The following is a 21926-nucleotide window of genomic DNA, read 5'->3' as shown; positions in this document are numbered from 1 at the left end:
GCACATTCGGTGTGGCTCATCGAGGCTTACTTGGCTGTCTCGGGGAAATTCTTCTATTACAAAGCCGGCTTGCATGATTTGACGAGACTGTGCGAAATGTCACGAGCCTAGGTCGTTGACAGCGACAAGGCCTTGTTACACCATGCTTACCCGGTTATTCCAACAAGGCGAGTCAGAAGTTCAATGCCCTCCTCGATCATGCCGGTCTCGCAACGAGCCTTGAGGATTTCTAGCACCACAATCAGTACTCCGGCGGTCTGACCGAGGATCGACGCTGGTGTTTCTGTCACATGGCCCTGAAATATAGCCACCGTGTTCAGGTATTTGTGGCATGCGATTTCGGCCATGTCGAAAGATGTAACTTGTCCGTCCTTGACCAGGTCCTTAATATATGTGTTTGCCGTCAGCGCAAAGCCAAAGTTCCAACAAATAAGCGCTGCAAGGTAGAGACACCACAGGCAATGATGGCAATGTGTCCTTGAACCCGGATCTCCCAGTCGTTCCTGGATGACCTTGGCCGCAAGGGAGACTCCAAGTAATGCCCGTTCCTGCTTCACCCACAGACGAATCTTCCTTCGAGAATGCGCGTAATCTGCAGCCCCTCTTCTTTTGCCCTCAATTATTTCCTTACCAGCCACAGTCTGCAGATCGACGGGGCCGATCTCATACAGAGTATGAGCGAGGCGGACGATACACATGCAGTTTCTCCAAGCGAACGATTGCAACCCTTTTCGGACGGTCATTTTGTTCCATGAGGCTTCCCAGTGATCAAGTGAATGCCTGACTGTCCGTCCGAGGGACTGCAATGCGGAATTTGACCGATTCGAGAGCGAGTTATCTTCCCGGCGTGATAGCTCACAGGCGATAGAGACTAATCCGTACATGATGACTTTGGCTCCTCGCGGGAGCTCATCCGTTTTTTGCGCGAACGATGGAGGGTTCCAAGATCTTTTGAGCATAGTGATAAACGGCACCGGCTCTTCTGCTCTTAGATTCATAAGGTGTGCCCAATCTTCGTGATTTGTGGAATACCAGGCATCTTCGGAGAAAGGAAGACGCAAATTCAGCTCGAACGGCGTCATCGACACATCACCACCGTGAAGGATGGCGTTTTTGACGTCGAAAATGAATGTCTGCATTATCAGCCTTCGTATCGTCTCTGTCTGAATCCATTTGATCCATATCATGGTATTGGATTTGGTTCCATGATCGAATTTGGTGGCATTACGTTCTGATCTATAATCGAGACGTCGCACTGCTTCGAGCAAAACTCCATGGAAGACGGATGCGAATCCATACTCCTCCCGTGAGCCCTGGTATCTTGCAAACACAAGAACCAGGAACAGTGTCTGGACGAGCCACAATGGCGGCACGTTGCTGAGTGCCGGATGATTGATGATGGAAGCCCTCAGAGCGCGCTGGATCTTCGACGCAATATTATATTCGTGGTTGTTCTCACTGCGCATCAGGGTCCATCCTAGCGTGATCGTTGCCCAAATCAGCTGGAAACCGGGCTCCTCCCCGAAGATCTCGATGACGGCTTGCCGGCTTTCCTCAGAAGACGGGTAAAGGTATTCGTGGTGGAGAAAGGAATATTCGATAGACACGTTACGCGCGAAGAGATGTATTCCTTGTTTCATACTATTCAACAAAAAAATGGGATCTCGAAGATCAACCTGAACAAGGTCACGTAGATCCATCAGTAGCTCGATCCGCCTTTCGTCGGTCAGAGCGTTACAGATGCGAAAGCCGCAAGTAGGTGCCTTGAGATCTTTGTGGCTGGCAACAAAGAGCTTCGACTGTGACTCCTGGAGGTAAATCGGTGGTGGTGCCCCATCAACCTTGCATTGACCAGCGTCTGTCGTCGTGACTGGTTCACCGGATGTTCGAGGATCGGTTGCGTTCCAGTCCAAGTCAGAGGTCAACAGATTCTGGTTCTCGAGGAACCAGTCAATGTCAGTGTCGGGAAAGTGAGAGACCCTGCTATTTCCCAGCTCAGGTCTCCAATCTTCCAACTCTTGAATCCACGCAAAGTCGTGAGGCTGGGAGGAGTAGGTGACATTTTCTCGCTCCACTACCGGCATGGGCGGTCTTAACGAAAGGCTGTCAACTTGATTTCGATCAGCAGCTGACGTTGAAGGAGCATTATCAGGGTGGTTGCCATCGACGGAAAGGAAAAGGCTGGTATTGGGTGCCAGAGTGCTGCTAAGAGTCGTCCTGTCATCAACGATTTCAGTTGTAGGCGTGCCTAATGCAGATTGGTGTCCATCAAATCGATATTCCGATATTATTGGCGATTCTGCCCAGTCGTGCTGTGGCTTATCGTGCCATATTCTCTGGTGACGCTGCCAAAGGTCTTTCCGCACAAACTTGGCTGGACAATCTGAACAGACCCAGCTCTTAGATGAGCCGTCTTTGGAGCCCCGTCAGTATCAGTGGCTCAGATTGGAGAGCGGTGCTCACGGTTCAGTTGATGCCTCCTCAGGTGCTCGGAACGAGTGAAGGCCTTATCGCAGCGAGCGTACGTGCATCGATAGGGTCTGTCGAAAGCTGCGTGAGTGGTGTCGCCGGTCTCGATCTTTTTGCTCCGCGTCCGCCTTACTCTTCCCATCTCCGCAATTGTAGGTTCGAATATATAAATGGGAAGTTGTTGTTGGGATTTTGAGGCAAGGTCAAGATTCAACTCACGTCTCCGCCAAGGCTGGTAAATCGGCAACAACCTGAACCCCCTTTGGGAAGTGGGTCACGCCGTCCTATGCTCACACGAGAATTTTACCTGGCTCAAAAGCAATTCCGCACGACCATGTAACGACTTCCAACTTGCCAACATCTCCGGGTTTCACTTTCTCAATGTTGCTGTGGCCGAGAACAGGGTGATACAATTGGATTCAGCTCACAGTGGCCCGGCACCAATGATACTGTAGGGGCATGGGGCACCCCAGACGCGACGGGTCCGTGAGGAAGGTTTCTGAACGTGAGACAATTCCAGTAGAATGAACAGAGCAAATGCGGGAAACGCGGGGCTTGTGTTGTGTGATGGAGGGGGTTAGTTAGAGGAGAACTTGGATGGTTAACTGAGCAAAGATGGATCATTATTATTCCATTAGAGCTAATTGTTGGATGCTATAGACGTCCTCTTCACCACTCTGGGATCTGCAAAAATGGACACACAGGCACAAGGAAATAGGATGGAAAGCACAGAAGTGCTTTCATTCAGGAGCTATAGGGATTTCCATGTCGGTCCTCACCCACTTCGCTGTCCCATGGGCAGACATCATATCCAATGCGCGGTTTTTCAGGATTTCAATGTAATCGGTACACACTCTCCCGCTACTTTTTCATACGGTTCCATCACTGCACCGGCCTGGAAACGGCGTCGACACCACTGTTGTAGGCTCTTAGCACCATCTTCGGGAAAAAGGATCAGGAAAGGAACGTACCTCGCCACATGAAATCGGTTCATATTTGGGTGGATTGTTCTCGTCGGTACATGTGTGCAAGACAGAACATGTCTCATTAAAATTGAATCCGAAGAAGAAAGGCATACTAAGTCTGTCTACTGTCGAACGATTGTAGACTCGGTGGACTGTCGATTTGAATTTGTCGTTGGACATGCGCATCAGAAAATCGCCAATGTTTACGACGAAAGTACCGGGAATGGGAACGGCCTTGATCCACTGTGTGTCGCTGAGGACCTGGAGCCCGCCGACTTCATCCTGCCAAAGCAATGTAAAACACTGAAGGTCAGTATGTGAACCGAGACCAACGTCGTAAATACTTGCTTTGGCCATCTCTTCTGAAGCCAAGGCCGAGTAGAAGTTGTAGACGCCATCGGCTCCAGGGTAGGTGGTCAGTGGGTCAAAGTAGTCCTCTGGCAAGTCCAGACATACAGCAAACACTTTGGCCAGAGTCCGGGCCAGTGTTAAGCAGCAGCGCCAGTAGATGAGAGTATCTTTCTGAAAATCGGGGATGTGCGCTGTGCCCTCCCAAACCATATCCTCACCGCGGAGCCATGCTTTTACGTCGTCTGGAATTGTAGAAAGGTCCTTCTTGTCTGGGTCGTATTTGGGGTCATATTGCCACATGAAGCCTTGCTTGTTGTCTTTGGATTCGGATGGAGAGACATGACTTAGGCCGGGGAATGAGTATCCATTGTAGTGTTTGGATTTGAACTTGGCGACCTTAAGTTTTTCCTCATGGGGCTGTTTGAAGAAGCTATGCCAGTACGTAAGCCGCGTCCACAATCAGCTCGTATGTAACTCCCTGAGTTTCATAACTCACTTCATCGCCGCCCTTCTCGCGTTGTTGATTATATCTTCATCAATTCCATGATTCTTGATATAAAAGAATCCTGTACCTTCAGCTGCTGCCCTGATATGTTTGGCAAGCTCGGCGCGTGCCGCTGGGCCGTCGTAAATGGTGCCGATATCGATCACTGGGATCTCATCTGGACGGCAATCTCTGGGAGGAGCCGTAGAGACCTTGCGGTACACGAGTCCGTAGGCGGATCGAAGCTCCAGTTGAGTGAATTCAGATGCAGCCATGCTTACAGAAGTAGATGTTGTGCTCATTGTCCTAATCAGTTTTTTGGTGAAGAGGAGAGCTGAGAACGGTCCGCGACGTTTAACGGGATAGCAGGAAATGAATGTTCCTTTCACCAAGGATGAGCCTGCCGCCGGAACCCTCATGCAACTCTTATATATGAATGTGAGGGCAAACTCCACGGCGGCCGCTATTAAGGATTTGGGGGTCAAGTTGTCATACACGGCGACGATGGGGTTGTTGGGCCAGCTTCTGGGGCATTCACATCAACATCAAGTTCACAATAGTCTATGCGGAGACTGCCGAGTCATCTCGCATTCATGTGTTCGGACACCCCCGGCCGGAGGTGAATCTTTCTCCCCAACGGAAGCCGTGCTGCCGTTTCCTAACCAAATAGTTCCACATGCATGTAGATAGCCAGAAAGCGACAAGGTTGGGGGTCACCGGTCTTGATTGGCTGGTTTCGGCTCGTGGATGACCTGGAGATCCCCTAGTCGCCCTTTGATACTAGGGGTTTGGGGGTCACATATACCCTTGTTATCGCATCCCCCATTTCCAATAAAGATCTGCTCGACAGGGACTAATTGCCCTAGATCCGTGGCACTCGCACACGAGAATCTCCATGTTTGATGTTCCAAAAAATCCCTATCGCAAACGGTGTTCGCCATCTGCCAAGGAAGTGGGCCGACTCAACGCTGAACAATATATGATTTATAGAAGGCTTATTGTCGTGATAATGAGTCTGAGCACTGGTCTTTCGCCTTCCTCCCAGCCCAGTCGAGATTTCGAGTGGCGGTATCGCCGGCTTAACAACTATGGGCCCGAGTTCATCCATCAAGCGCTTCTTTCTCGTCAAAGGCTCAGAAGGCGTCAGTTCCAAGGACGCCTGGCTCGACAATGATGATATTAGACCGCTCGCGTTAAAGGACCGTACATGGTCGCAAAAGACATACTTCGTTTTCTGGTTTTCTGCCGTGGCAACTGGTATGATATCGCATCTCGGTCCAGGTGAAGCACGTCTGATATAAGATAGTGGCCAATTGGTACTCAGGCAGTGCCGCGCAGGCCACGGGTTTGAGCATGTGGGACGTCATCGGCTGCAATATTGTAGGCTGGTTTCTTGTGTCGTCTATTTTTGTCCTTAACGGACGACCCGGCGCGGTCTATCACGTCGGCTTCCCAATCCTCAATCGCGCAGCCTTCGGCGTCTTTGGTGCGTGGTGGCCAACTTTCAATCGAGCCGTCATGGCAACCGTTTGGAATGGTGTGAATGTGAGTGGTTCCCTGCAACATCACGGAGAATGCGACCTGATCAAAGCACAGGGCGTACAGGGCGGACAATGTGTCTAGTAAGTAAACTTTTGACTTGAGTGCTACGCCTGTCGCTGACTTGTCAGTGTCATGCTCCATTCGATCTTCCCAGGCATCGCCCGAATACCGAATGGGATGGGCGAAGGATCAGCTCTGACTTCAGCCTCCATGATAGGCTATATTATCTTCTGGTGCGTCGTTGCACACTAATGTCGGGGGAGTTCTGACTCGTTGCAGGCTGGTAACTGGCTGCGTCTTGCTCATTCGGATTCCAAAGATGCGGATTCTGATTTGTAAGGGATCCCTGGTGTTGAAGCCGTGTGCTTGGTGTTGCTAATTGGCCCAAGATATCAAGTTGGCGGTCTATTTAGTCTCAGCCGTTTCGATGCTTTCTTGGACCCTGACACTTGCCGGAGGAGCTGGACCGGTACTGTCACAGGGATCTAGAGTCCATGGCAGCGAGAAAGGCTGGCTCATGGCGAAGTTCCTTTTCCTGGCCATGGCGAATTGTGCCACCTTCGCCAGTAATGCTGCCGACTTTCAACGGTATGCAACGAAACCGAATGATGTGATCTTAGGTAACCTCATTGGGTTCCCTCTGGCAGATTTCTGCGTAGGCCTTGTGGGAAACATTGTCGCCTCCAGCTCAATATTGATCTTTGGCGAACTTGAGTGGAACCCGCTCAATCTCCTCGACAGGATTCAGACGGAGAACTACACCTCCAAGAACCGCGCTGGATGTTTCTTCATCGCCTTTATGTTCGCATATTCTGCACTCTTCTCCTCTGTGTTTGAGAACAGCATTCCTGGTAGGCTGAGCTCCATGCGACGGAGGCATGATGGACTAACGTAGAGCCTAGCGGGAAATGACATTGCGGCACTTTTTCCCAAATACATCAGCATCCGTACCGGCATGTTCATCTGCCAAATCGTGTCTTTGGCGATCAATCCCTGGTATCTCCTCGGATCTGCGTCCGTCTTTGTTCAATTCCTGGCATCTTACCAGGTGTTCCTATCAGCAATTACTGGAGTCTTACTTTGCAATTACTACATCATCTCTCGAGGTTACTTCCAGGTCCCAGACCTCTATACGGCCAGCAAGTCAGGTGTCTATTATTTCACACATGGCTGGAATATCAGGGCCTATATTGCGTATGTCATAGCCATCATACCCAACTTTCCTGGCTTCTTGGGGAACATGGGAGTGTCGATGCCCATCGAGATTACTCGCTTCTATATCGTCGCATATCCTGTTGGTATCATCGTTTCCTTCGGCATCTTCTGGCTTTGCAACATCATCAGTAAGCCCGCTTTGAAGATGCCTCTCAATGAATGGCACGAACCTAAGAACTACATTCGCCCTGAGGAGGACTCTGAGAGTGGTGTTGTCGTGGAGGGAATAGAAGTGGATCAAAGTTCTTCACGTCGGAGTGACCCGATTGTTGCCGGACCAGAGGACGAGAAGCAGATCGTCAAAGAGACCACTTCATCCAGGGCGAAGTAGATCTCGACCGTGCGCTCCTCTGAATGCGAAATGCGGTTTTGTCACATAGATGAGGAAATGAGGGAGAAATCTTTCAGGAAGGCCTGCAGATATAGAAGCGAGTAATCTCGATGGGCACGAGGGTACCATGCGAATATAGTCTCAACGATTCATTCGAGGCTGCAGTCTCTTACCTGCTGCCGCCACTTTGAGCAGCGCGAGCAGTGCATTCAAGCATGGTTACCGAGAGACGAATCTACTATTGTAGCCGATGTGATGGCTCGGAAGCGCTTTATCTCCTTTTTTTTTGCTATGTGTCAATCCTGCTATCTGCTTCGTACAATGAGGAATGAGTATATAGATCGCAAGCTAACTCGATCTCTATGTCCACCAACGCTGTTTTACCAAGACGAATTCATACCAACTAGCGCGCATTGCGACGCGGCAGCCCCCAATGCGGTACGTCAAAGGGGAATTTCCACCCCGAAATTTAATTTGTCGTTTATCTTCTCATTTTGACAGTATGATGCTTGAGAGCGGAGTTTATGCCAAGCAGAAAAGCGCTATGCGGCAATTCAGGATGCTTCTCTTCATTTTAGGCACGGGTTCTAAGGGCATGTTGTCGGACTTTTATTCAATCAATGAAATGACTCTGTAGCTCGAAGAATGTATTCAACGTGGACCCTATGTCGATCTGTCGTAAAACAACATTTTCCGCCATCATATATATTTCCTCCCCGTCTCAGCATCCCCTTTGTTATCAGGTCGTGTGGCTGGACCCAACGAGGATTATGCAGATTGATATTCCGCCGATGAAGGTGTATAGCTTTTGGTTGGGAGGTGTTTTTCAGCAATTTGTTCGGCTATGGCACCGAATCTGGTCTATACTGAGGCTGTAGGAGTGGTCGTATGTGAGAATCATACTGGGGAAAGGCAAGTGATCAGGAGCAGCCAACCGAGAGAGCGTTGGGTAAGAGGGTTGGACGAGAAGGGGTCGGGGGCCAGAGCATGGGAGGCGCTTGCCGGTGGGCGATTCTTCGGCCAGCAATTATCGACGTTCTGGATGGCGGCGTTTGTTCTCCATGGCCTTGCTCTCTTGACCGCTCGCGTCTTGGTATTCATATACTTTCAGATGCTCGTGTTGTGGATCAAATTGGGTGCTCTAGGCCGAGGTCCTGTCAAGAATAAAGGGCCTAAAACTTTCAGCCAATCAGAGTGCGCCATTTGCGGAGTTACCGAGTTCCACAAATTCGCAAAGGCTTCGCGTTTCCCTTGAGCCTGTGGCATCAACAAAGATTGCTCGCACTCGTCAACATATGAGGATGGCCCCCTCCCAGCACGTCTCCTTCCCGTCAGCCCCCGTCAACTGACCGTTTCTGCCTGCTCGTACTTCCTTTCGTGTGTCTTCACGCTGTATCACGTGGCGAAACAGCCCTTATTTCCGGAAATTTCCTGTTTTGGAGTATTGTCGTTCACCGCGAGTGCCCGTGAAGCATGATCTGCTTTCGAAAAGGCAGATCATGCTCTCTACGCTAACTCCGAGAGCGTCTTAATCGTTAAATCCGCCAAGTTTGAGACCTGTCTCCATTCCTCCGAAAGGCCAAGACGAAGAAGCAAATTTGGTATATAACAGCTAATCTGACGAGATCGGAGTATGTCTGGCATGTCAACATGACTACCCAATTCCGCGATACCCAATTCGGTCACTTAGTACGGCTTGTATCTGACAACAAGTTATTTCCATATCCAGACGAGATTGATCCTTCCCTGTGGAAAAAATCCGTTCAGCGATGCGCAACCTCTTCATCCCCCCGGTCAGGAGATCAACACGGTGGCTCAGAAAAGCTTCGGAACACCAACAACTCGACCGATGCCTCCGTGAAGGACTTGGACCCTCGGAATGATGATTTGAATCGTGCTGTTGAACGTGGCAAGGATGTTTATCTGGTGGACTGGTACGGGCCAGATGACCCAGAGGTACCTGCTCTCGTTCGTTTCCACGCCACGGAAATTTCTCACTGGGAGTTCAGAATCCCCAGAATTGGTCGAGCGGCTGGAAGCTGTTGATCAGTTTCCAGATCTGCTTCTTCAATTTCGCCGTGTACATGGCCAGCTCCATTTACGTTCCGGGCGAATCGAGTATCATGGACGACTTTGGTGTCAGCGAGACTGTTGCCACACTGGGACTCTCCCTTTTCACGGCGTAAGGAAATCCGAATTATTCCCACGACCATCACTAACTTCTACCGGTGGATACGGTCTTGGTCCGATGCTATGGTCTCCCATGTCCGAGATGCCAACCCTCGGACGCAGCGGGATTTATTTCTGGACGCTGCTCGCCTTTGTCCTCCTTCAACTTCCCACCGGCTTCGCGGTCAATATGCCCATGTTTCTCGTCTTCCGACTGTTGACGGGCTTCTTTGGCAGCCCATGTTTGGCCACGGGTGGCGGCACCATCACGGACATCTATGATCCCGCTCGAGTCGCATATGGAATTTGCATTTGGGGATCATTCGGCATCTGCGGTCCGGTATTTGGTCCAATCATCGGCGGATTCGTGGCTCCGGCCAAGGACTGGCGCTGGACCATCTGGGTCATCACTTGGCTGTGCTCGTTGGTGCTGGCCATGCTCTTCTTCCTTCTCCCCGAGACCAGTTCAGCCAATATCCTGTACAAGAGAGCGAAGAGGCTGAGGGAAACGACCGGAGACGACCGCCTGAGAAGTCAGTCCGAGATCGACGCCGCTCATCACACCATGAGAGATCATTTGATTGTCCTCAGCAGGGCATTCATATTGACGTTCTCGGAACCCATCGTCTTCTCGCTGGATTTATACACGGCTCTTCTGTACGGAGTGCTCTTCATTTGGTTCGAATCGTTTCCTCTGGTATTTAGCGAGATCTATGGATTTGACCTCGGTCAGCAGGGGCTTGTCTTTCTCGGCATCTTCGTGGGAGCTGTCGTCACCGTGCCTCTCTTCCTGATGTGGGTGAGATATGGCATCATTCCGAGATTCACCAAGCCAACCTTCAAACCTGAGATGGTTCTTCCGCCGACGTTCTTTGGGTCTGCCTTCCTGCCCATCTGCCTCTTCTGGTATGGTTGGTCAGCACGGGAGAGTATCCACTGGATAATGCCGGTCGTCGGCTCCAGTTTCTTCACCGTCGGCATTGTCACTCTCTTTAATCCAGTGCTCAATTATTTGGGAATCTCATACCCTCTGTCCGCGGCGTCGATATTTGCAGGAAATGCACTTTTCCGCGCATCGTTCGGAGCGATATTCCCACTATTTGTAAGCACCAACCAAAATCGATGCTCTTATACACGTCGTGGCTAATCGCAGACGGCGACAGGCGCGACAACTTTTCCGCCAATTGGGCATTGGCCCTGGTAATTCGCTCCTAGGTGGCATTGCAATATGCTTCATGCCTCTTCCTTATATCTTCTACAAAGTAAGCCCGAACACCCGATTTGATGAAGTTGGGGATGTTGTCCTAATTGTGCGTTAGTATGGAGGGAAGATCCGACACATGAGCAAGAACGCCCGACACGATGTCTGAAAAAGCTTGTGAATGGGGAGTGATCTGTCCTATGAAGTGTTGGACGTAACATAGTGGTTACTGCTCTCTTTCTTGGACACAAAGAAACTCATGGCCCAGACCGGAGATGAAGAAGGTACTCTCCCTTCGCTCTTCGTGATTCCGCCAGCTTGACGCACCAAGTCATCTTGGAAACAATGACTATTGGGCGATATGGATTGCGGAAACTTGGGCACCTATTTGTAATCAAAGACTGGAACAACATGAAGTAGTATATTGACAAAATCTCATGGCCCTTAGCTCCTTCTGTCCAGAAATCGAGAAACGAGGCCACGGACGTGGAGAGCTCCTAGTATCGAGACATTTCAACGAAAGGGACTCGAATCCGCGTAAGGATATGAGCCCCAGGGAACGTTGAACCTCCATGGTCATGGTGTGTTTGATGTATCAGAATGCCTATGGGCAATCTGGAAATCTGGGGTTTGGGGGGGGAGAAACGTGTTGACGGACGAGCAGCCTTCGGAGTAAAATGCCGCCTTGAAGGATTCATGTACATGAATATCGCCGAGGATTAGAGTATCCACACCGCGCTATCACCTCCTTTGCTCGCATTCCATACTCTGTCAATCCGAACACACAACAGATTTAGAATCGCCGACCTGCCAGGCTTTACGCCCTGCCTTCTATCGAAGGGGCTCGAACAGGCACACCGCCTGAACTTGAAGCGGATTTCCCGGCCACGACTTTACATCTACGACACAACCGTCCAACTTTCTATTGATTGTCCGCTGCTACATCCTTAACCAAACCATGTCGGACCCCAAAACGGCAGTCGACTTCGATGCGATCATTCAGGCTGGTACATTCCTTTCAACCAACATCATTCCGATAGCACTCGCTGACCGGCGTGGCAGACCGGCAAAGAAAGAAGAACGAGGCCTTAGCGAACGAGATCTTTGGAAGGAATAAGCAAAATAAGAACAATTCCAGAAGCGCAAGTAAAAGCTCTACGCGAACACCTGATCTTGCGAGCAGAATCACAAAGGTATAATAACATCCACATGACAACTGCGAGAAAGCCCGATACGAACCCAGGCTGCTCTCAAGGCTGGAAGAATCCATGCATGGTTTATTTTTACACACGAATGCGCGCCGTCTAGAAGGATTTCTCACTGATAGAAACTGCCGGTCTAGCAATCTTCTTCTGCTGCGAGCACTGGCGCTTCCAGAAACAATTCCTTCACTCCACCTTCAAGGTCTTCCTCGACCAACCCTCAAAACGCCCGCTCCTCTCGTCTTGCCTCAGCCTTGGAATCTCCGCAAGCAAATATCATCACACCGCAACGTCGGGCCACAGGTCCGGGTCTGAGCATAAAGGGGAAAGCCGGCCCGTTCGTGGTGGAAGCCAGCAATTTCGCTCCAGGTACCACTGCCGCCGATATCGAGTCAGCTCTACAGAGCGAGATCCTAGATGATAACGGCGTCAGTGGGATGCTGTCGTGTCGACTTGTCTCGACCCATCCGACAGTCATTGCAGAGATGGTGTTTGCGGAAAGATACATAGCCGACAAGATTATCTCGACATACGACAACCAAAGGGCTGATGGAAGGATTCTACACCTCAGGTTCAAGCGGTCTGGTGGTGGTAGTGGTGGGGATGGTGCTCCGACGGGTTCACAATCGGGCAAAGCAGAAGAAACCTCCGTCTCAGTGAGACACCCTCCATCCGCTGATGATGGCGCAATGGAAGATATCGAGACGGAGCAAGAGGCATATGATGACCCAGATCGCCGGGGGCGAGAAATTAGACAAGCAGAACCCGATATCCAGGATGGAAGATACGGATTCAGTGGGCTCCAATCATCAGAGGCACACAATGGGCAAGCCAATTCTAGCAGACGAGAAGACGACCGTCAAGAAAGAGACCGGGACCGCGACCGAGATCGTGAAAGAGATCGCTATGACCGCCGCGACGATAGAGGTCCAGGTTCCGGTCCCAGCTCATACCGCCGTGACGAGAGAACCGACTCATACAACTCGCGACCGTCGCATTACGGAAACGGCGTAGGTGGAGATCCGGCACGAGGATCGTTCGGCGGGCCAGGTTCATTCACTCGTGGTGGCGGCGGAAGAATGTACAGCGACGACATGATGCGCGGAACTCGTAGAAGCGGTTTCGGATCTGGGTACAGGAGAGGATATTAGCGATTTTCGATCCAACTTTGTCTTGGACTCCTCAGATCCAATTGCAATGGGCATCATTGGTCTGTTGTGTGATGCCTCTCCCAGAGGGGCAAGTCGATCCCAACCACAAGAGACCGCCGAATGCACACAATCCATACCATGAAGACGGAAAACGGGATGGACTTTCGCCCCGACCAATGTTAATTCCCAGCCTCAAGCTCAACCCAAGATCCTGGCGTGGCATAAATGAAACAGAATCAGGCCACCACGAGATCGTGCCTATCCGAAGCTTGCGCTCTGGCACGCACATTCATCCCGACAACGGGATTGAATAATCCTGATTCGACACAACTAGCAAAAATTAGTCCGAATGAAAATTAAAGGATAAAGACTCATAATCGAAAGATTCATTCCGATTCCAAGCAGATCAGTACATGTATGCTGTCTTCCTAGAATTACAATTTTGAAAACATGATGGTGATCTGACCTTGACCTTAACCCTGACTTCGCCGTTGCCTGCGGCCAAAACCGAAGGTATTCGTTCCGTATCTCATGCGGTCCACCCGAACGCCTTCATCGAAAACCACGCCCGTTCTACATGCTCTTGAATTGCATAGGTCATCCTGGGCATCTTGCTCGGTGATTTCCCAGTCCATTCCTGTATCCACAAACGCCTTGGATCTATCAAGCTCAACCTATCCATGCCAGCTCACATTCAGTCCCATGCCCATCACACATACAGGTCTTTGGTGTTCACATTACCCAGCGCCTCTCGCCATCCGCGTCTCAATCACTCTTCAGCATACTCTCGACCAAATCACCGAGGGGGCCCCAATAATCCTTGCCACCGCCCTTTTCCAACCCATGTTCATCGATGAACAGGACGTAGTGTTTGAAGCTGGTGTTCAGGTGTGGCTCGAGGCCCAAATGGACGATGACCTGATAGTGGTGGCAGTAGATGTGGGCATAGACACGATAGAGCCGTTTGAAAAGCTGGCGGACCGTAGCTGGGAAGTGTTTGGGGAACGGAACGCCAATGCGCGACGGAAAGGTCGATTCGTTGTCAATGTTGGATTGCACCCAGGTCATCAAATGCTCGATGTACTCTGGCGCCGGCATCTTGGTGGGTTTCGGGTACCCAGTCGCAGCGTCTTGCCAGAGGTATTCGAATCTGTGGAAGGAGGAGAGTCGGCGGTCAGTAAACTGCATGGATGGCCCCGGTTTGGGGCTGGGTCTTCGTACTCATCAGTGGCTTTCATCTCGGGACATGATTGCGGAGAGCAGAATTCAGTGATAGAGCCGTAAAGCAGGTTGATCTGGTTGTAAAAATCGACCACTACTCTCTCGTGTCAGTTTTCCGTAAATTGCTTTTCGTCATCCAGTCTCTTGAATTTGGTACCATTGACCGCAAGCCACTCGTTCAGATCCTCGCCCTCGGGTAATTTGACGGCCTTTCTTAAACTTCCACTTCCTAGTGTCGCTTCGGCAAACTGTCTTAGCTGATAGCTAGTGGTACCTTTATTCGCGCGTTGCGGTTTGAATTGGCCCCGGGCGCGGGCATTGCTAGAAGGAGAACAACCACACGAGTCAATACTGGGAGCTGAAAAATTGATTCCTCGACCGAGAAGTTGCGCGACGGGGGATGGGGTAGAAGAGGAAGATGTGGTTGTGGGGTCCGCATTGTTTATGTTGTCCAGAGAAGTGTAGGCGGGGAGGGAGAGGAATTGAGAAATTCATACATGGTGGTCAATAACGAGGCCATTTGGTGGTGATTCGTTTCAAGGGAGAGAAATTATCGATCAATCTTGTTGTATCTGCTGTGCATACTAGATGTTGGTCAAAATGCCTAGAAGTCTGTGACGTGGCTTGTTTCTCTGGCCACGAGAATCAACACTCACCTTCACCGCGTGACGGGACACCCTGAAATACAGACAGACCTCGTGAAGCGAGTGATGGCAGAAAAAATGATCGCAAGACTACAGTCGGTGGAGACTCGAGAACTGTCGCTTCCTTCGCGCGCAGCATCCAATGTCGAGTGAGTGTGGTTCTTGGCGACGTTGCCTAAGCAACCCAAGTTCCGCCTCGATATATCATCACGAGGGCGAAGTCTCTTGCTAAAGGGTTTTGAAAAATCAAACATCCAGGTCTTGTTTTCCCATATCTAATCTCTCAAGCAGCTCCAAGCATCCAAAGCCAAACGGGTATCTGAGATAGCTACATATACATGCATACAGATGACCCGGTTTCATCACATCCAGGCAGCGAGCCATGGCCCGACAGACTTCCCGATCATCTTTGTTGAGTATCATCGGGGAAGGGACACACGCCGATGAAATATTCCACAAATACCCCACCGCTCGAGATTCAAACATGTTTGCTGGAGTCTCACAATCTCGGAGAACTAGTCAAGTCCTCGACGAGCTCGCGAACCTCGTTCTCGAGTTCTTCCGTCTCCTTGTGAGGATCATACATCTTGTCCTTGATCCAAGCTTCCAAATTTTCATCACTCATATCACGCAGATGGTGTAGTCGGTCAACATTGTCCTTTTGGGCAGCACGGATAACATACCGTGCCACACGAACACTAACATCGCGAATGCGCGTGATGGCCGGGTAGAGGAGAGCAAGCTGCTTCTCTTCTTCAGTGATCATGGTAGGGAGCGCCTCACCCGAAGCGTAGATCATGTTGGGCGTCACCTGCACGGCCTTGGAGAGGATGGCTCCGAGACCAATGCCCGGGAAAACGTACATGTTGTTTCCCTGGCCAGGGTGGTACATCTTGTCCTTGTACATGACTGGCTGGAATGGTGATCCAGAGGCAAACAGGGCTCGTCCATCGGTATGAGCGATGGCTTCCTCGAACGTGCATTCGGACTTGGACGATGGGTTGGAGAGGGGGAAGATGATTGGTCTGTTATTCCATTCGCCCATCTTCTGCAGGATCTCCGGGGTGAAGGCCCCGCCGATGGTGCTAAGACCCATTAGGATAGTCGGCTTGACATATTCAATTACCTCGTCCAAGGTCTTGAATTGTTGGCCGTTGTTGTCGGTTCGAGAGAAATAGATTTTGTGTTCGGCGAGCTTGTCACCTCTGTCTTGAGTGACGAGACCCTTGCTGTCAACGAGCCAGAAACATGACTTGGCCTCTTCTTCCGTCAGACCCTCGTGCATGAAATAGTCCACGATTTGTTTGGCCACGCCGACACCCGCCGATCCGGACCCGAGGAAAACCGCACGGTGATCTTTGGGGGAAACGCCAGATTGTGTGACGGCACCAATAATGCCGCCCATGATGACAGCTCCGGTGCCCTGGATATCGTCGTTGAACATGGCGTAGTCATGACGATATCGTTCCAGAGAAGGGAACGGGTTCTTCCAATCTTCGAACTGGATGACAATGTCTGGCCAGCGCTCTTTCAACGCAGCCATCAGTTCGTCGAGGAAGTCAATCTCTTCCTCCGGAGTCACCTTGTCTCTCCGGCTGCCCATATACAGTGGGTCTTCGTGCAAAGCCTTGTTGCTCGTCCCCAAGTCCACGGTCAAGGGCAGGGTGCCTTCGGGCCGGATACCAGCACAGCCGGTGTACAGGGCGAGCTTGCCGATGGGAATACCCATGCCACCAACGCCCAAATCTCCCAGTCCGAGAATTCGAGAACCATCGGTAATGACCGTGATTTCGACACTGGACTGGGGCCAATTTTGGATGATAGTCGACAGGTGGCCACGGTCTTCAAAGCTCAAGTACATCCCCTCCGGCTGCTGGTAGATCTCCGACCATCTTTGGCATGCTTCTCCAACGGTCGGAGTGTAGACCAATGGAGTCAGCTCCGTGAAGTGATCTGTCAACAACCGATAGAAAAGGTGTACATTGTTGTATCTCAGCGTGCTCAGATACAGGAATCTTTCAATGGGCGTGGTTTTCAAGGCCAATTGTGCCAGACATCTCTTCTTCTGCACCTCGTAGCTCTCGGCACGAGGAGGAGTCAATCCGTACGTCTGGAGGTATTTGCGGACTGGCACAGACAGGGAGGTGTCATAATGAGCCGCTCGATTGGGAACATGGGCGGTAGCGTGGGTGTGTTTGGGTCGATGATGGGGAGTGGTAGGAGTCGGGACAGTTCCCAAAGTGCCCACAGTTTGGGCCACGGGGGCCTGGACGGTAGTGGTGGTAGACATAGGTGCCGATTGAATGAAGTTGATGAGATTGAGTCTCCTCAACTTGGGGTGCCTGGTGATTTTGTAGAGCATTCGGAGAGCGCAGGGAGGACTGGGAATGGATTAGGTGGTATTCGTAGATCGTAGTGGCACCAAAAGGAAACACTGCTGGTCCCAAGGTCCGGCACCAACAGCCTGGGGCTTGCGAGTTTTAGACGAACAAACGGGAATTGTATAACATAGAAAATGGGTCAGACTATGGGTGAAACCGGGTGGGAAAGCGCAGCAACAATTACTCCGGTTCCCAGGCCAGGGTAAACAGTCACACAGACAGCGTATCACCAATAAGAGTGGAGGAGAAAAATGAAGCAACGGAAGACGAGCGGACAGAAATTCAACAGATCAACAAATGCGGTGAGGATTGATGAAGAGTCAACACCTCGACATGCATTTCCGACTTTCGTTATGTTGAACTCGGATTCAAACTTTTTTTTTTTTTGGGAGTGACGCTGAGGAGGAATATTAGATGATTCACGACTTTTCGGAGGGAGCTGCGGCCAATGGCTGCGGTCCGTTGAGCGGGAGACTATCACCACCACATGCAAGGGACCTGGGTCTGCCTCAAAGAGCTCTAAATTTTAACAAGCATTAGGCTGTTTGCTTAGGCTTCTTTGATTTCCCGGTTCGGTAGACTCCCCTCAGAGGCCGAAAGGGGCGCTGATAGGCGGTTGCTACGCCGGGCCACGAGGTCTCCACTGGCCCACTACAGCCGTGATATTGGAACCCCAAATTGTTGCAGAATCGGACACCGACCGGAGGACAGCTGGCATGTTGGCCCTGCTACAGCCAGCGACTCGGCGGCAATTGGGGGGTTCGGTCATTCCCATTGAATCCCGAGTAATGAATGGTTGTGTCGGGCCAAATAGAAAATACTTCCCACTCAGTCGGTCTCATCGTTCTCTCTTCGTTCACATTGTCGGGGATCCAGCACAATATGTCCGTCCGCTGCAGCTAAGGGTGGTAGATCGCCAAAACTAGGCTGAGAGAAAGGGTCGGCACATCTCCGTCCAATTAATCTCCAGCCGAACACATCGGACCCCATCTCTGCTCAAAATATATTTCCAGGATAAGAATCGAGAACAAGGCTGGGATTCCTCGTGTCGGAACCATCGGTCAGGTCTCAGCTCTGGCGGTGAGATGAATCTCCGAATTCTCATCGTCTCCTGGTCGTGTGATCCACAAACACCGCCTGATCCGCTTGAATATTTTCCCCCAGACTCAAAAGTGCAGTGTAGACCAAGTCCTGTGTATTCGTGACAAGCCCGTTTACACACGAACTGCAGGAACTCCTGGAGCTGGCGGGAACCGAAGTGCGGAGGAGGAGACCGGCGAACTCTGAACCAAATCTTGACCATAACGGGTCGCAGTGAGTCTGGAGGCCTGGACCATCAACTATGGCCTCCCAATGTAGCCTCACCTCGTATCTCGTATTTGTGTCTGGAGAGGAACCATGGAAAGGTCGAGAATCGAGAACCTGACAATCTAAAGGGTTAACGAGATTCCTTCGAGAAAAATTCCCTCACATGGTGGACATGTACTGTAACAGCCTGAGTGATGAAGATGATACAGCTTGAAGAGTTTCTATTTGAGCGGGTTTGAAACCCAGGCTTCAAAGTCCTGAGGCAGCTTGGCAGTTTGGGCCATGACGTTTCAATTTCACATGGCAAAGCAGCCTGTTTGTCAAAGATGCTCCGCAAATTCTCCAACTTCCTACCAATTCATCGCCTGCGTTTCAATCCAACGGCTGCCTATCCCCATCGCACAGAATCGAATTCCAATCTGATTGTGTCATTCATCTCTTTCTCTCCTCCCGGACAATGCCCTTTCTCACTTCGTGCTGCGGGTTTGGCCGCAAGAAGGGTGATGATACCGAACCGCTGCTCCCTCGTTATGAAGATGATACCGCACGTCAAAGAGCTCTCCGCCATAAGCTGCACACTTATCAGATGCTGAGAGCTCTCACAAAGGGATACATGCCCTCCAATGAACAAACCATCCTCCATCTCCGCACTTTACTTGCTTCCGACCTGCTCAATCCCAACAATAAAGAGCTCACGGAATCAGGACGGACCCTCATTCGAAATTGTCGAACTTGGTTGAAATTGTTCATTGAACTGTTGAAGAACAAAAATAGTCAGGATCAAATTCAAGATTTCATCTGGTACATCACAAAGTCTCGGATTTCTCTCGATGTTAACGATATATCCCACTCGGCCTCGAAAGTCCAAGCTAGAGCCGATGCGCAAGCAGCATACGAAAGCTTCCGCACCGTAGGAAGCTTGTTGCTCACGAACTCGGATTTCAGACTCTTTGTCAACGATGTTGCCGCGATAGGAAGAGAAGTTTTGGCCGACACGGCATTCTCCTTGTCCTCGGCGGCAGAAAAGGCCGGCAAACAGCTGGAACCTTCGGAGCAAGAGCAGAAGGCGGTGGTGAAACCGGGAGCCGACGAGGATGGCATACCCTCGAAGCAAGATTTACAATCAAATGCAGAAGATGTCGCGAAAGTAATTGGCTCCCAGGTAGCACAAGTGGGAAAGGATACAATCGCGAGTGCCCACGAAAATTTCCGCGGTTCACAAGGCGAAACTCTTCTACATCGCTTAAAACAAGCCATCTTGAACTTGAGAAGCCGGAACGACTATCGGGACTCGGTGTCCACCATTTCGAAATTGATTCAGAGATATGCCCTTGCACCCCCACGGGTTACGGACGCCGGTCTGGCAACCGCTCAGGACGACATATACACCAATCCGGCCTTGGATCGAGCAGTTCGCAACTTTTGGAATCTCCTGAGCAGTTTTGGAGATCGCAATGCGTGGGAACAACTGGAGCAAGACTTCAAGAAGGTCCTTGGCCACGCGCGATCAGATCCACAATTCGAGAGTTTTATGGTGGATGTGGGCAACGCGGTACAAAGGATGCTGACGGACCCGGATTTTTTTGACAATGCTGAAAAGAAGATCGATGAACTGAGAGAAAAATCAGGCCGACTGGGTAATGAATCAGCGTTCCGTACCGACTTCGACCAGATGCTGAGACAAGCCCAAACCACCGTCAACTCGGTGATGGAAGACAAAGACATCAATGCGCTCATTCTCGCAACGCGCCGGATCTACGACATCTTTTCTCCAGCGAACCATATTTCCAATCCGGACCTTGTCACTGACTCCCTGCATATCTTCCTCCCCCTCATCGTTCGCAGCATCCAATACCTCCCGATTCCACGCGTCGAAGTCTCCGTGCCCGAAATGGACCTTCTCCTCGAAAACCTCGTCCTTGAACCTGGCCGCAACGTCAACTCCACCTCCTTCCTCCCCTACCGCCTCCTCGTCTCGACCAAAAACGATCTAGAAATCCGCAAGACACATTCCAAAAAAACGGTCTCAAAGACGAAATCCCTCATGACCGTGTCTATCAATGGCCTCAGCGTCGCCGCCCAGGACCTCGGATTTTGGATCCGTGGACACGCTGGACTCGTTCGCTTTGCCGACGAAGGCATCGCGAGTTTCTACCTCGATGAGCGCGGCATTGACATTTCCCTCGACCTCGAAGTCGGACGAGAAAAACTCGAGCAAATCCTCACTCTCCGCGGCGTGAGGGTGCATATCCACAAACTCGACTACAACCTCCGCCGATCCAACCTCTCTTGGCTGGGGTGGCTCTTCAAGCCCTTCCTTAAACACCTCGTCCGTCGCTCTCTGGAAAAGACGCTCGCCGAAAACATCGTCAAGGGCTTACGCGCCATGAATCGTGAGTTGGTCTTCGCTCGTGAGCGCTTGCGGGCCACGCGCATCGCAGATCCCCAGGACGTGGTGACATTCTTGAAGGCAGTCACGGCGCGGCTGACGCCCGAGGACGATTCGGACCTCGACACGCGAGTCGGCGTTGATGCGCCGAAACAAGGCGTCTTCAAAGGCGTCTACACACCCGGCAGTATTGTGAAGCTGTGGCACGAAGAGGCCTTAAGGGCCGAGGACGCCGTTCAGGACGGCGAGGAGCGGGGAGAGGGTTGGAGAAACGAAATTTTCGACGTTGGTGTCTTTTGATTAATCCCTCGACGCATTGGAATTGGAGGACGAATTCAAGAACTCACGGAGCATATCTGTCTCCCCGGTTCCCCATCTCCCGTGGCCCGGGAAATCAAATTATGATCCCCTTTTCAACGCAATCATACCTAGGTAGCTGATGCACGGAGCAAGGGCTGGATATGTCACGTCGTCTTGACTCAAGGACTCGTGTTTTGGTGTTGCGCTTTTGTATAATGTCATAATGTCTAGTCCCAGGAAAAGGCACACTCTACCATAGTATTACAGTACGGGAGTTCTCCATGCCTGAAGATTTCCAAGACTTCCCATCGTTCCCATGTAATTGAATTCATTCAGGTTGAACCCGTAGTTTTCGCTCTCCCTTGACCCATCCATTCTGTGAGTGATCTTTCCGTCCTTCTCATTCGTCTAGATATACAATTTTCAGGAAGATAATTCGGCATCGACTTGATCACTTCTCAGTGTAGATTGATCGATGGTTGTCGTCGTGCTGTGTTTCGACAGACAAAGAAATGACAAACGCCCGTAAAATGCTCAACGACAAAACAATACGTAGTTTGGGATTAGGTGGTCGGTCTCAGGGCGATGGTGTCATCCCCACTT

General features: G+C 51.0%; 8 protein-coding genes across 8 annotated transcripts; 5 read left to right on the top strand and 3 right to left on the bottom strand.

The window, feature by feature from the left end:
- Positions 1–146: 146 nt before the first annotated feature.
- Z518_09216 (uncharacterized protein) lies at positions 147–2084 on the bottom strand (the record flags this gene model as incomplete). Its single annotated transcript, XM_013413172.1, has 1 exon — positions 147–2084. The coding sequence occupies one exon, from the start codon at positions 2082–2084 to the stop codon at positions 147–149; it is 1938 nt and encodes a 645-aa protein (XP_013268626.1).
- A 1267-nt stretch (positions 2085–3351) lies between these two features.
- Positions 3352–4544, bottom strand: Z518_09215 (uncharacterized protein; the record flags this gene model as incomplete). Its single annotated transcript, XM_013413171.1, has 3 exons — positions 3352–3408; positions 3441–4215; positions 4282–4544. The coding sequence occupies 3 exons, from the start codon at positions 4542–4544 to the stop codon at positions 3352–3354; spliced, it is 1095 nt and encodes a 364-aa protein (XP_013268625.1).
- An 813-nt stretch (positions 4545–5357) lies between these two features.
- Z518_09214 (uncharacterized protein) lies at positions 5358–7357 on the top strand (the record flags this gene model as incomplete). Its single annotated transcript, XM_013413170.1, has 7 exons — positions 5358–5526; positions 5576–5814; positions 5866–5891; positions 5940–6044; positions 6091–6146; positions 6201–6662; positions 6714–7357. 7 exons carry the CDS (start codon positions 5358–5360, stop codon positions 7355–7357), a joined length of 1701 nt encoding a protein of 566 aa, XP_013268624.1.
- A 1650-nt stretch (positions 7358–9007) lies between these two features.
- On the top strand, positions 9008–9543 carry Z518_09213 (uncharacterized protein; the record flags this gene model as incomplete). The annotated part of the gene is made up of 2 exons (XM_013413169.1): positions 9008–9313; positions 9367–9543. 2 exons carry the CDS (start codon positions 9008–9010, stop codon positions 9541–9543), a joined length of 483 nt encoding a protein of 160 aa, XP_013268623.1.
- Positions 9544–9620: 77 nt separating this feature from the next.
- Positions 9621–10896, top strand: Z518_09212 (uncharacterized protein; the record flags this gene model as incomplete). Its single annotated transcript, XM_013413168.1, has 3 exons — positions 9621–10628; positions 10690–10788; positions 10846–10896. 3 exons carry the CDS (start codon positions 9621–9623, stop codon positions 10894–10896), a joined length of 1158 nt encoding a protein of 385 aa, XP_013268622.1.
- A 789-nt stretch (positions 10897–11685) lies between these two features.
- Z518_09211 (uncharacterized protein) lies at positions 11686–13080 on the top strand (the record flags this gene model as incomplete). Its single annotated transcript, XM_013413167.1, has 3 exons — positions 11686–11734; positions 11790–11920; positions 12070–13080. 3 exons carry the CDS (start codon positions 11686–11688, stop codon positions 13078–13080), a joined length of 1191 nt encoding a protein of 396 aa, XP_013268621.1.
- A 765-nt stretch (positions 13081–13845) lies between these two features.
- Z518_09210 (uncharacterized protein) lies at positions 13846–17307 on the bottom strand (the record flags this gene model as incomplete). Its single annotated transcript, XM_013413166.1, has 4 exons — positions 13846–14230; positions 14302–14398; positions 14459–14622; positions 15449–17307. The coding sequence occupies 4 exons, from the start codon at positions 17305–17307 to the stop codon at positions 13846–13848; spliced, it is 2505 nt and encodes an 834-aa protein (XP_013268620.1).
- A 1784-nt stretch (positions 17308–19091) lies between these two features.
- On the top strand, positions 19092–21323 carry Z518_09209 (uncharacterized protein; the record flags this gene model as incomplete). Its single annotated transcript, XM_013413165.1, has 1 exon — positions 19092–21323. The coding sequence occupies one exon, from the start codon at positions 19092–19094 to the stop codon at positions 21321–21323; it is 2232 nt and encodes a 743-aa protein (XP_013268619.1).
- Between the last annotated feature and the right edge of the window lie 603 nt (positions 21324–21926).

Source organism: Rhinocladiella mackenziei, assembly GCF_000835555.1.
Source record: "Rhinocladiella mackenziei CBS 650.93 unplaced genomic scaffold supercont1.7, whole genome shotgun sequence".
Lineage (NCBI taxonomy): Eukaryota > Fungi > Ascomycota > Eurotiomycetes > Chaetothyriales > Herpotrichiellaceae > Rhinocladiella > Rhinocladiella mackenziei.
Note: the sequence above shows the minus strand (reverse complement) of the source record. Positions and strands in the feature narration are given on the sequence as shown.